Consider the following 13,292-nt stretch of genomic DNA (forward strand, 5'->3'; position numbering starts at 1 on the left):
TTTAAGTGTTCTCTCTTTGTTCTGTACATTTAGTGTTTTTACTATGATATGTTGTGGGGAGTTTCTTTTCTGATCTTGTCTATTTTGTGTTCTATGTGCTTCCTGTATTTGTATGGGGGATGTCTTTCTTTAATTTCAGGAACTTCTCCTCTACAATCCTGTTTAAGAGCTGGTCAACATTATTAACCTGAAATTGTTCTCCTTCCTCTCTTCCTTTGATATGTAGATTTGGTCTTTTCCTGGTGTCCCACATCTCTTACATATTCTGTCCCTGTGTTTTTTTTTAATTTTCCATAATCTTTGCTTGAGTGGTCCAATTGTTCAACTTTACCCTCCATTGTTGATATTCTCTTTTCCATTCCATTCACTCTAGAGGTGAGGCTTTTCCCTGTTGTTTCAAGTTGGCTTATTGAGTTTTATACTTCCTTCTTCATTTCTGCCTGAGTTTTCTTCAATGTTTCTCTTTTGTGAATTCATTCAGAAGTTTATCCCTATCTTCTTTTAGTTCTTTGATTTGTTTGTTCATGTGTTCTTTAAATTCGTTGAATTCCTTGATCATGTTTATGATTGTTCTTTTAAATTCAGTGTCCCAGGTTATCTCTGGGGTGGGGGGGTCTCCCTGTAGAACTCTTCTACAGGACTGGTGGAATTTGGTGGGGACATAGTGTTTTGGTTTTCCATTTTATTATTCTTTCGTTGTAATTTTGCCATGTGAATTTCTTCTGTTGTTTATGATTCTGATATGAGAATTAAGTTGAAGTATGCTTCTGTTTGTATTATCAGGGTGCCCAAGTCCTTTCCTTATTGGTTATATAAAGCTGGTTTGGTACAGGTTTCAGATTCTCTCAGGTCTTATTTTGGAGGGAACTGATGGCTTCAGATCAGGTATTCAGGAGCACGCACAGAAGCCCAAGTCAGGATCCAGTCAGGTACACTCAGGCTTCCTTCTAAGGTTTGGATCCCACCACATGGAGGCAGGATCCGGGCACTCCAATACTACATCTTTTTTTAAAAAAGATTTAAAAATATACTTATTTTTGAAATTGTGTGTGTGTATGTGTGTGTGTGTGTGTGTGTGTGTGTGTGTGTGTGTGTATAAAGTGCATGTGTGTGAGTGCAGCTACACAGGGATGCCAGAGAAGTCAGATCCCCTGGACCTGGAGTTACAGCAGCTGTGAGCTGCTCAAACGTAGGTGCTGGGAACTGAGCTCTGGTCCTCTGTAAGAGCAGTACGTGCTCTTAACTATTAAGCCATCTCTCCAGCCCCCAAGATTACATTTTTACCTTCACTATTCTCTAACTGAAATTCAGCATTTTTTTCCATGAAGAATCTGAGTAACAAACCTGAGCACTCTACAATTAAGCTACCTCTCCAGCCGTCTTTTCACTTTTTACTTTGAAACAAATCTGAGCAGTGAAAGTTAGCTATTGTTGTGACTTTGTTACCAAATGAAATCCCATTATGTGTTTTTAACTGCTGAGTCATCTTCTAGCTCCTTGATAACTGTATTTCAGTTTTCTTTGCAATCCATGTATGATACACATTTACACACATCCCTCAGAGTACATGTCAAACTAAACTGGACACGGCTGAATTGGCCCTACGGATTGCACTGATGTCAGGCTCCTGGGTTTTAGATTATACTATAGTCGTGCAAAATGTTATCAGTGGGGGACCTGGATGAAAGACACACCTTTATCTCACCCTGTACACTGTAGGAGTAACTTCTTGTGAAACTATAATGACTTAAAAATCAACCCAAGAAGGGGTCCCTGGGCTTTACCAGATTGCCAAAGGGGACCATAGCTTCTGTGGAGGCAGGAGGCTTCTATGAGAATGCCCACTTGTACCTGTTTGCCCTCAGTGCTGTTCTGCATCTGGACTGACTAATGAAGGGTATACACATCCATCCCAGCACAGACACACAAAAAATCCTACATACACATGAGTACTCACCAGAGAGGGTGTCTGATAAAAAATTTTCTCAACGAGTTCATAATCACTGCTAAAGGTTTCAGACACAGCAAGGGTAGGGAATAGCCCACCTCTTTGGTCTCCTCAAAAATCTCTGTTCCCTTTCCCCACACCTGATCAGTTCTTCCATTACAAGTACTATTAATTGGGATTTCAACAAATTTCCTAGCTTGCATTTAAACTTTTTATAGACTTGAGTTTGGGGTACTTTTTGCTGTTGCTTGGGTTTTGCTATGTTTGTTTGTTTTTCAGTGTTGGAGATTCAACCTGGAGAATTCACATGCTGGGCAAGCACTCTACAATTAAGCTACCTCTCCAGCCGTCTTTTTACTTTTTACTTTGAAACAGGATCTCACTAAGTTACCCAGGAGGGCCCCGAACTTTTGATCCTCCTGCCTCATTCAGCTTCCTTATTTACGCTCCAGCTTTTCTCTTAAAAAGAAATGAAATCTAGTGTAATTCATGAAAAAAAAGAGTACTCACTGGAACCTGATGGTAGCATGCTCTAGATAGTAGATGTCAAAGAGCCAGCGTAAAAACACGTTCAAACTAGAAGGAAGAACAAAATCTGCCCTTTAGTTAAGGTGTCCTAGGCTAAGGCCGAGAGCTCAATTCCTCTTTGCCTGGCTTCTTTCCATCCTCCCTTGTCAATCCTAAGTCCCTTGCTTGATCCTAGCTGGCCATTCACAATACTCTCTTTCATCTTAATGCCAGGTCATCCCTGTCCCTAGCCCTCTGACATTCCAGGGTCACTTTCTACAACAAATCTTTACCAGCCACCTCTCCCAAGTGTCTCTCGCCTCTCAGTCTCCCTCTCACATTGTTTGCGTTCTTCCTCCTTGGGCTGTCAGTCTACTGTCTGAGACACCTTGAATCCCTAGCTGACACTTTATAGTTTGCATGATCCCTGGCTCAAGCTATGCCCATGACAGTCAGGGGACTATCATTTGAGGTGCAGGTTTGTAGTAACCACAGGAGGCCCAAAGTATCTGAAAGAGGAGGTTTATGCTCTAGGCTGAGGCTGACTGAAAGAGGAGAAAACTGTAAGTGAGGTACCTGGTCAGCCCCATGGAGGGCAGAATTACCACCATGAACACTAGAAAGATGTAGCATTTGTGCACCATGATCAGATTTTGACTTGATCTAGAAGGAAATGAAGAGAAATGTTCGATGGAATAAGAACCAAAGATCTAACTACATAAGACAGAGAGGGAAAGGGAAAGGGGAAAAAAGAGAGGAGAGGAGAGAAGCTAGCTGGACAGGGAAACTGCTCAGTGGTTCAGTCCAGTGCCTTCTCCACGGAGGACTGTGAGCTGTGCTATATCTGTGAGCAGCAGGAAGAACAGTATAATAACTAATAATGTCTGTCCTGGGCACAGGAAGGAAAAGGAAGGCATATGTAGGCCACATATATATATCTGACATCTCTGTATCAAAGACCTATTACCAATGATACTCAAATCTCTGCAGAATTTCAACAATCAATTTGAGCTTTGTCTTTGGCTAGAGGATAGGCCAGTAAGGATTTCCAGTAGGACCCTCTGACTTACCACCTGCTAAAATGGTAGAAAATCACTTTTGATACCTGTTGTAGACATTTGATCAAGGCAGGGCCTTTGCTGATACATTCTACCAATTACCTACCAGCATAGCAGTATTAGCACTAACAAACAGAACATCTGGTTTTGACAAGGTTGGTGCTATATGGGCCTAGTCCTGCCTTTCCACCTCTAGCTTGGCCAAATGTGCCAAGGTCAGAGTGAATTCCTGGTTTCCTGCTGTGGCCTTGGTTGCTTACCTGACATTCTGCGGCCAAGTCTTTTCATCCCATGCCTGCTGCCTAGAATCTCTGGTACTCATGGATATAGCTCTGTCACCTCAGTGTGGGCTGAAGACTGAGGGAGCAACCCCAAGAGGGTTTGGTTTGGGCCTACTCCTCCTTTAGATAGTAGCCCTAATCAGCATCTCCAAGATCAAGGACATCCAGGAGACAACCCAGCACCTCTCTCCAAAAAGAAAACACTGTTGGTGTTCGGGGATAGTTTCACGTATCAAAGCCATTCCTTATCAGTTTTAATCCTTAGGCCAGATGGAAGGCCGAAGTGCCAAGGGGATGGGGAGGGAGAAGAAGCTAAGGGAAAGATCCAGACAGCAGAGGAGGAGGAGAGGAGCCCCCAGCTCACCTGGTCCAGTGGGCCTCGAGAAAGGCAGAGAAGTAGACCACCAGAGGCATTATCACTGTGAAGGCCCAGAGTATCACGGAAGGGAAGAACTGGGTCACAACTGGGTTCTGGAGGGGCGGAGGGAGGAGGGCAGGGGAGACATCAGTGCAAGAAGCCTCATCCCCTTGCAGGCCACCCTCATTCTCCCTTAGTCCTGCCTCTCCATCTCTAGCTTCATCAAGAACAGACCTGCTTTCCCTGAGGCTGCACAGTGGGCCTGACTTTCTACAGGTCTGACTTCCTGGACAGAAGTCCACCTAGCTGGAGGATACAAAGGATGACACCCCAAGGTCAAAGGTATCCACCAGGGGCTTCTCTGCTCAAATCACGAGAGAGCCTGCCTGACATTTCCCTAGAGACTTCACTGTATGGCCAAAGCCAGCTTCTCTTATGTTTCGTGACTCAGAAACAATACTGCCTGGACTAAGGAGTGTGAACATGGGGCACCCAGCATGTGTATGGTCTGGGCCTAATATAGAGTTGAGATAGGGAGCAAAAGTGGTGTGTTCATATGTATGTGTGTCTATCTGTATGTGTCTATGTCTATGTGTGCTCTATGTGCAAGTGTGCTCTATGTGCATGTGTGTGTGTGCACGCGTGTTTCTGGGAATAGAGAAGAGATACTCCGGAGGGAGGAGCCTTCTAACTCATTAGAAGGACACAGGATTTGAGGAACTGAGCCAGTGCTTCTGCGGTGCTCCCCTGAGAATAGGTGTCCTCGAGTCGCAGTGAATGCTCCGACAGAGCTGGGGCTGCAGGCGTCAGGAGGGGAGGGAGGCAGATATGAAGCTCAAGGTCCCACTTCTCTCCATAAGCTGTGTTGGGGCCTACCTCACTCTTCCTTATCCTCTACCCTACCATGAAATTTTACTCTGGGAAGCTTGAGGGAGAACAGAACTGTTTACACCTTCCTCACCCTCCAAACCCCACAACTGGCCTAGAGTGACCTGATGTAACAGTGCCCTGTAAGCCCACCTTGATTGGACCACTCATTCCCCAACTCAGTCAAGGACCTGCCTACAGCTCCTCTAACTCTCCCTTTCCTCTCCATTCTGTCCCTGGATAGACTGTCCCATGGGCAATGGCCTACATTTGCCCCAGTTAGAATTCAGGACATTCTGCCTGTGACACCACCCCACTATGTTGGTGCTGTAAAGACTCTGCAGCCCCGTCCTAAGGGGTGCCCCTCCCATCCTCGCCTGAGTTCTTCCTTGATATCCCTGGGGCCCCCAGGCCTGGCCTGAGCAGAGGAGGCACCTGCAGCTTCTCGATGGGGCGGGTGACGTTGTACATGTCGATGGTGTTGATGATGATGGCAGGCGTGGTGAGAAAGAAGAAGAGGAAGAAGAGGAAGGTGTTGATTGCAATAAAGCGGGCCCACCAACTGAATCGGCGGATGGACAAGTGTTTCCTAGGGAGGGAGGAGAGGGGTATACTTAGGCCAGGCCTCAGTATACAAACACACACACACACACACACACACACACACACACACACACAGAGAGAGAGAGAGAGAGAGAGAGAGAGAGAGAGAGAGTTCTTTCCTGCATGCTAGCTGTGGTCCTGGACCTACATGACACCATTTGTAAAAGTTCAGAATATATCTCTTAGACAAACAAGAAACTACAGGAAAAACTTTCCTCAAGGTTGGTGCCTTCCATTCATATGGTGAAGGTGAGTGTAGGGGTTAGTAGAAGCTGTGGTATTCAGAAAGTACGTGGTACAGTCCAGGAGGGGCTGGATTTGTTCAGTTCTGGGTCTGGTCCCCAGGAGCTCTCTGTTGAGCAATTAAGTGGAGGGAGGAGGGCCTGTCCTATAGCCTTTTTCAGTCTCAGAGAGGAGGCTTACCAGATGATGTCTCTGGGGTGAGGGGCATGAGAGACCCTCCAGTGGTAGTTTTTGACGATGGTAGTCACAGAGGACTGCTGGGGACTTGCACCACAATACAAGAACTTGTAATCCTCATAGACTCTGCAGAGGGAGGATAGGAAAGAACAGAGGTCTGGGGTGGGAGGAGGGCTTCAGAGGGTCATGTGCCAGAGTCCCAGGGTCAGTGTGGCAGTCCCATCATTGGAGATACTCCATTTCTTGGGGATTCTTGAAGCCTTGGATAGGTCTCCCAGGACCTTAGAAATGGACAATTCCCAAGGCACATTATCTGGAGAGAAGGGGCATTGAAGTCAGGTGTCTAGACTTCCAGGAAGAATAACGAACCACAGGGTGCTTAGCTCCTGCCCTCTCTTCACAGTGGTGACAATGCACAGATAAGCTTATCTTTTTAAAAATTCATTTTTATTTCACTTGTGTGATTTGCCTGCATGTATGTACATGTACCACATGCATGCAATGCCCCTGGAGGCCAGAAGAAGGCAATGGATCTCCTGGAACTGGAGTTAGATGGTTGCTAGTCACCATGGGTGCTGGGAACTGAACCCAGGTCCTTTGAAAAAACAGCAAATACTCTTAACCACCGAGCCATCTCTCCAACCTTGAGTTTGTCTTTTGAGGTTATAGGAAGGTGTTGACATCAACTCATGTCAGTGTCAGTAGCTCCAGAGTTTGGGGTTCTTTTCTGTGACCTGGACTGTGCTTTCTGGTGAGGAATAGTATCTTAGCTGCACAGATTCCTAAATTAAGATGCCTTGAGATGCAACTGCAGAAGAGTGCATGCTGGCACTAGAGCCCTTGGTCTTCTGACTCATACTCTGCTGTAATTAAGCCTTGGGTCCTCTCTACCAACTGGTGACATCTCAAGAAATGAATAGTAGTACTGTCTTGTGTAGGGTTATTGCTTTATATAATACACACATGGATAGGCTCTTATGTCCCTTGTCAACCCCTTGGGTGGTGAACTGGACAGAAATCAGTAACCAAATTGGACAGATAAGAAGTTTAAGAGTATAAGTGACTTGGCAATTGTGCATCATTGTGACTAAATTCTAGGCTGTTCTATCCTTTTGTAGAGTTGGGGTGGATGAGGACACTCTATGTAGTGCCCAGGCATTATCAGGTCCCACCAGGAGAGGTGGGGCCTGCAATCCTTTAGAGACCAATTGTGCAATTTCCATCCATTTAGCCCAGTCCTAAGGATCTTTCCAGATTATTCCAAAGTAGACTGAATTCACTCTCTATTGAGATAAGACTGCTAGAGCCTGGGGCAGAAAAGAGTAGAGGCCTTATGGGAAGGCCTCCAGCTGAAAGGAAGAAAAGTCAGGCAGGGCTTCTATCTCCTGATTTTCTCCCTTGTGGGAGGAGAGGGATGACGCACATGCAATGAGGGCAAAATGGTTCTCATTCTTGTCAAGGGGTCAAAAGCTATGCTGACCACCCCTGTACTCAGGCAAGAACATGGAGTGAGGAACATTCCTGGAGAGCACTTGAGGTCCAGCAGCTGGGAAAAGTACAACCAAGCCAAGGGCAGCAACATAGCAGCTGCCAGAGAGGAGTGGTGGGGAGAGCCCAGGTCAGAACATGGCAGCTGGAGGGAGGCTTGCTCCCCTTCTCCCCCGAGCTGAATGGGGGTGAGAGGGTGGGGCCCAAGGAGCAGAAGCCCACCCTGGGACTGTCCCAGCACTCACCGATGTGCCATCCTAGCGTCCTGGAAGGTGACGAAGATTAGGTCAAGGCGCTTCAGCCGAACACGGTTGAGTTCAGCATTGAACTCATCAGTCAGCTGCTCCTCCAGCTCACTGTAATACTGCTCCGCGTCTACCTGGAGCGAGAGGAGGCCTTTAGAGCTGGAGTGGTCAGGACCAAGGAGGCATTGCTGGGCCCCAGGGCGCTCTCGTGCAGCAGTCCCACTGCCAGAATAGTCATAGGCTAACTGGAATCCCTTAGATCTGGGGACATGGAAGCACTGTGGGGATAGGGGGTGCTTCATACCTGGGTGAACTTCAGAGACAACAGAATGTACAGTTATGTCACGGGGTGGGACTCTTCTTTTGGTCTGGCTGAAACAGGACTACCTGAGACCCCTCTAGCCACAGTGGTCAGGGGACAAGATGGAGCCTGTTGCTTTCACTCATTCCTACCCTACGACTTTGGTAGCCTGAGCTTGGCAGCCTACTGCAGTTTGCTGTGTTCCCTCTGGTCCATCTGGCCAGCACTAGAAAGCAGAGAAGAAGCAAGCTCCCATGGTTGCCCTGGAGGGGAACCCAAGCAAGTTTGAGCTCCTCTATATCTCTGCAAGGACACGGTATGGTAGAGAGTGAGTGGGGAGACACATTCTGGAGGACCAAGACAGACTTGAATGGGCCCTAGGGATGAGGATGCAGGCAAGGGACCAGCCTGGAGCCCAGCTCCCCAACCTCTTTCCTGCTGTTCCCAACACTCCTGCCAGTTACCTCCTTGAAGCAGGTCCAGCACTTGCAGAAGCACAGGCGAGAGCAGGGGTGGGTCTTGATCATCGACTTCCCAGTCTTCTTGGCCTTGGCTGTGTAGTAGAGCCGGCCCCGCATGGCATGGCGTCTGTCAGTAATGGGCAACAGAGGGAAGAGACTCTAGTTAGACCCACAGAGAGAGCCCCATTCACTTCTTGTGCCTCGACCCCAGATGCCAGTAGGCCTCTCTGTGATCTCACCTTTGATCGTCCAAGTCGATTAGGTTCCTGACGTCATAGCAGAAGTGGACTCTGGTCACCACACACCCCGGATAGGCCTCACTGCAGCCACAAACACGGATGCTGAACCAACCTGCAGGACTAGGTTGGGCCACCTCACTCTCTTGCCTAATGTGACAGTCCACAGGGATGGGGGTGGGGGCTCAGCTGATTGGAGTTCCTGCCTCTCAGGACAGCATCCATCCTTGCTCCTAGGGCTGAGTCACCTTCAGAGTTTGAACCCTGGTCATCTTCTGAGACTTACTATATCCTTTATAAATGATTCTGAACAAGGACGACACAGAGCTCCAAACTTTGGGGGCCCAGGAAGGAACTACTCCTGAGGATAATGAACAGTGTCCCTGGGGCCAGGGACTTGGGGCCACCAAAGAAACCTGGAGATGCTGAGCCCAAAACAGCTGCAGAGCAGGGTCTCTCTGGGCTAAGTAGCTAAAGTCACATGAAAAAGAGTGGCATCTCCTGCCTTTCACCTACGCCATAAAGGGGCTTCAGAGCGCTACTGAAGCCTTGGTGGCCCTCTCTATTCTTAAAAACTGATCCTGGACTGAGTCTAGAGAGGACCACTACCAGAGATGTCCCTGGCCCCACCATTCCATGTCATATGACATATGAGAATGAAGGAGAGGATACTTGAGGGAGAGGATGCTCACCTCAGCCCATCCACTCACTTACTGGAAGTGCTTGCTGATGATCTCCGGGTCTTGGATTTCAGTGGGCACATAGGTGATCATCAGTGTCCTCGTGATCTGGAGTTAGGGGCCAGAGTGAGAGGGCTGTGTTTGCATGGGAATACTAGATATCTCAGTTCCTTAGTAGCCCAGAACCCCTGGGCCACTATACTGCATGATTCCCAGGGCATCCCTGCTGAGCAGGCCATGTGCCAGTGTCCCATAGCTCTGAGGTCAGCAAACCAGGTCTCAGTTATTCTCTGTGCCCCAGCTGTGGACTCCAGCTAGACAGCTGAGGTTAGGAAGGGAGAGTCAGGGCCAAGGTGGAGGACCACAGTTCTGTGACTGGAAAGGGCTGCGCATGCCGCCTTGCAAAAGCCCCCAAGGACTTTTGGTCTTCTTGAAATTCCCACCTTTCCATTGTAAAACCTCATGTCAGAGAAATCTCTAATATTCTATGGGGCCAGGATCTGGAAAAGTGCTATTGTCTCAATCTGGAATGTTTCCCAAAGGTCCAAATGTTAAATGCTTAATGCTATGGGGACAAGAGATGAGGACCTCAGTATGTGCTAACAAGGAAAACTGGAATAGCTGAGTTCAGACTGGTTGGGGTATGCCTGCCTCCATACTGTACCTGCTGGCTGAAGCGCTTGCAGTGGCTTCAGGTGTGTGGATTCACACTCTGGGATGGGTTAAAGTGAATGAGTCCTTTAGATTAGGTAGACTTGAAGAAATAGATCCCACTCTACTGAACGATGACAGGCTGAGGATGGAGCCATGGATGCTCATTCTCTGGGTGCCCTTCCCCACAGAACATGGACTGCCCAAAGGCCCCACACCACAGCCCCTCAGAGTTCATCTCTGCACACCAGAGGCTATGTCCGGCCTCAAACACTGAGATTGGATTCACACATACACATAAGCACCTCTCTCTCTCTCTCTCTCTCTCTCTCTCTCACACACACACACACACACACACACACACACATAAAAGCATATAACACACATTTTAAAACAAGCAACCATATGAATAAAATACAAGGAGAGATGACGACTTTAAGTTCCCAAATACAGCCCTCAATGCTTGACTGGGGAAATTCTAGGGCACACATTTGAAACCAGTTCCTGGGATTCCTGGGGCTGCAGAGATAGAGGATGAGAGGCAGCCATGAGCAGCTACTTACCAGCCACTGTGAGGAGTTTCCATGGCTTAACAAGAGGGATGACATTGCAAGGGAATTGGGAGGAAGGGTACGCAGGGGGAAGCAAACTGGGGATGCTTCCTGCTCAGGGGAGACTCCTGTCGGGGTAGGGCCCAAGCTGGCACTTTTGTAAGGGTGGGGAGATGGTCCAGCTAGGGAGGGGACCCTTCACATACTCACCTTGAGGTTCTTCTTGGGCACAAATCCCAAGCAGTGATGAGCCATGTTGGCAAAGTTGATGAGGAAGTACAAGAAAGCAAAGAAGCTGTGCAGCCACAGGAGTTTACTCCTGCCGGGGGAGCAAAATGTGAGACCCTACAGGGTCACTGCACACCCATCACACCCTCAGTATCCCCAGCCACTGCCCCCCCACTACTATTACAGACTCCTCTTTACCACCACTGGGCTTCCAGTGGACTGGATCTAGGATGGGACTAAACCCTTTGTCCACATGTTCCCACTAGTGCCCCAGGATGATTCCATGATCCCCCTCATTTCACCCATAAGGAAAGAAGGCCCAGAGCAATGGGGAACCTGCCTAAGGTCACTGAGAGAGGAACCAGAGCTGCCCAATGCATATGGATATCCATATCAGCCCCAGAGAAGAGGTACTGGGCCATATGCCGGGGGAGGGCCAGGCAATTTCACTTCCCTAGGGCAGGAGGGTTGGTGGCCCTTGGGACATGTTTCCACCCTTGCATTTAGCTCACAGGATTGGGCTGTCTCGAGGCAATTGGCCAGAATTACTATTTGGAAGCAGGGCCTGTCTGGGTGGTGTGGCTTGGAGAGCAAGGCTGCCTTGCTCTTTCCTGTCCTAGTGCTTGACCTGACACAGGCCTCTGCCCACCTAAGCCCACCTAAGTCTGGCTGTTCAGATTCTGCATATGATCAAGGGCAGTTTCTTTAAGGAACATTCCGTTTCTATGCAGTGTGGACTCTTGCACACTGAAGGCCCTCTGCTGCTCTTTGGGAGTCTGCTTCCTAAGAAGGGGCAGGGCCACCTCACAATGACAGGCCTAGGTAGGCCCTGGTGACTCTCCTCCAGCTGGCAGCACTGAGGCAGGTGGGACTGGTAGAGGAGGGGAGAGGATGCTATGACTACATTCTGCTGATCAGAAAGTTCTGGCAAAGCTAGTTTGCTCCAAGGCCTATAGCAGGAGAATAGAGATGAGGGGTATGGGTGTCAGACCTCACTCATGCCTGAGGAAATTATTTCTATTAGTCAAAAGGTAGGCCAAGCCTTTCCAGGCTTCTTAGTGGGCCTCTGTATGGACCTGAGGAACAGGCATATCTGACTCAGTAGAGGGTGAGCTGGCCACTAATCAAGTTGGCTGATGTTGAAACCAAACCACAGGTTCCTGGCCTGGAATGGGAGAGGACTCAGAAGATCACATCCTACAGTATGAACAAGGACTGAATCTGGGAGAAGGGGATGCTCTAGACTCAGAGCCAGTGAATGGCCGAGATGAAGCTGAACCTACCATCCTTTGATTCCTTTGTCCTGCTATGAACATAAAAAGAGTGGCCTGGCAGGTCTGTGATTCACTAGATTATATAAGTGCTGACTTGAACCCAGGGTCAGCAGAGAGATCAAAACTTGACTATGCCCCATCCCCACCCTACTACAGGGTCTCTGCCTCTCTGGAGTTTAAGCAAATAGGACCATCTCTCTAGTTCTCAGGAATGGCCAAGATAGGCACTTCATGACAGATGGGGACACTGTGGCACTAAGAGTCCAGCCCCACCTGGAGGATGCAAGTTCTGGCATCCTGCTCAGGGCCTGGATTTCCAGGGATGCCAGGCCTGCCTTCTCAGCACAGAGGTACCTACTCTGGAGACCAATATGTTGGCCCTTCTCTCCCAACCAGGGCCCAGCCAATAGAATGGGAGGGAAGAAGATCAGGTACCTACTCTGTGGAGACATTGACAATGGTAGTCCGACCAAAGTGGCTATTCCAGCCTGAAAGAGAAAAGAAAAGGATAACCTCGAACCTGGATCCTAGACTACTGGGAGTGTAGGTAGGGACAGAATTCTAGGTTCCTGAATACCAAGGGTGAAGAGAAGTTTGTTTAAATCCAGATTTGTCTCCAACTTTCAGCAAAAATATCACCCTCCTGGGAATGCTGTTTGGGACTCAGCTGTGAGACTGAATGTCTACAGGGACTCTACAGAGCATTTGGGAAATCCCCAAACACTTGCTGAGGGAGCCAGCTGGTCATGTAGCCACAGTCAGACTGGCGATGTTAACAACATTGGCCATAGTCCCAACAAGAACCCTAAACTCCAGAAAATCGTTCATTGCCTCATTCGGACCAAGTAGATCCTTCTGGCTATATGTAGTAACCTGTCTGTTCAAACAGCTCCAGGCTCTGAAAAACGTCTAAAATTTCTGCAGGGCACTATCATCGCCCATACCCTAGTGCTTGGGATAGGAATCTGGAAAGATGGGAGCTTAAAGTCATTTACTCTGGTGCCAGAATCTGGGGCACACTCAGTGTGCCCCAGTGAATTCATTAAGGTCCACATCTGGATGAAGGCTAACAGGTCAAACCTGAGGCATGAGATAGAATGGGATGCCACTGGGACATTGAAGGAGCGAGTGCATA

General features: G+C 48.4%; 1 protein-coding gene across 4 annotated transcripts in view; it reads right to left on the reverse strand.

The window, feature by feature from the left end:
* Positions 1 to 13,292, reverse strand: part of Tmem63c (transmembrane protein 63C) — a 151,199-nt gene that overhangs the window by 18,063 nt on the left and 119,844 nt on the right. For all 4 annotated transcript variants that reach the window (XM_017799890.2, XM_008840050.3, XM_017799889.1 and 1 more), the window contains exons 9-19: positions 12,597 to 12,645; positions 10,866 to 10,974; positions 9,488 to 9,561; positions 8,777 to 8,857; positions 8,541 to 8,664; positions 7,776 to 7,909; positions 6,046 to 6,168; positions 5,455 to 5,608; positions 4,159 to 4,265; positions 3,032 to 3,118; positions 2,459 to 2,524 (exon numbers count right to left, since the gene is read on the reverse strand). In XM_017799890.2, coding sequence (XP_017655379.1) covers positions 2,459 to 2,524; positions 3,032 to 3,118; positions 4,159 to 4,265; positions 5,455 to 5,608; positions 6,046 to 6,168; positions 7,776 to 7,909; positions 8,541 to 8,664; positions 8,777 to 8,857; positions 9,488 to 9,561; positions 10,866 to 10,974; positions 12,597 to 12,645 — 1,108 coding nt within the window. The remainder of the gene's footprint in view (positions 1 to 2,458; positions 2,525 to 3,031; positions 3,119 to 4,158; positions 4,266 to 5,454; positions 5,609 to 6,045; positions 6,169 to 7,775; positions 7,910 to 8,540; positions 8,665 to 8,776; positions 8,858 to 9,487; positions 9,562 to 10,865; positions 10,975 to 12,596; positions 12,646 to 13,292) is intronic.

Source organism: Nannospalax galili, unplaced genomic scaffold, assembly GCF_000622305.1.
Source record: "Nannospalax galili isolate Female #2095 unplaced genomic scaffold, S.galili_v1.0 scaffold330, whole genome shotgun sequence".
Taxonomy (NCBI): domain Eukaryota; kingdom Metazoa; phylum Chordata; class Mammalia; order Rodentia; family Spalacidae; genus Nannospalax; species Nannospalax galili.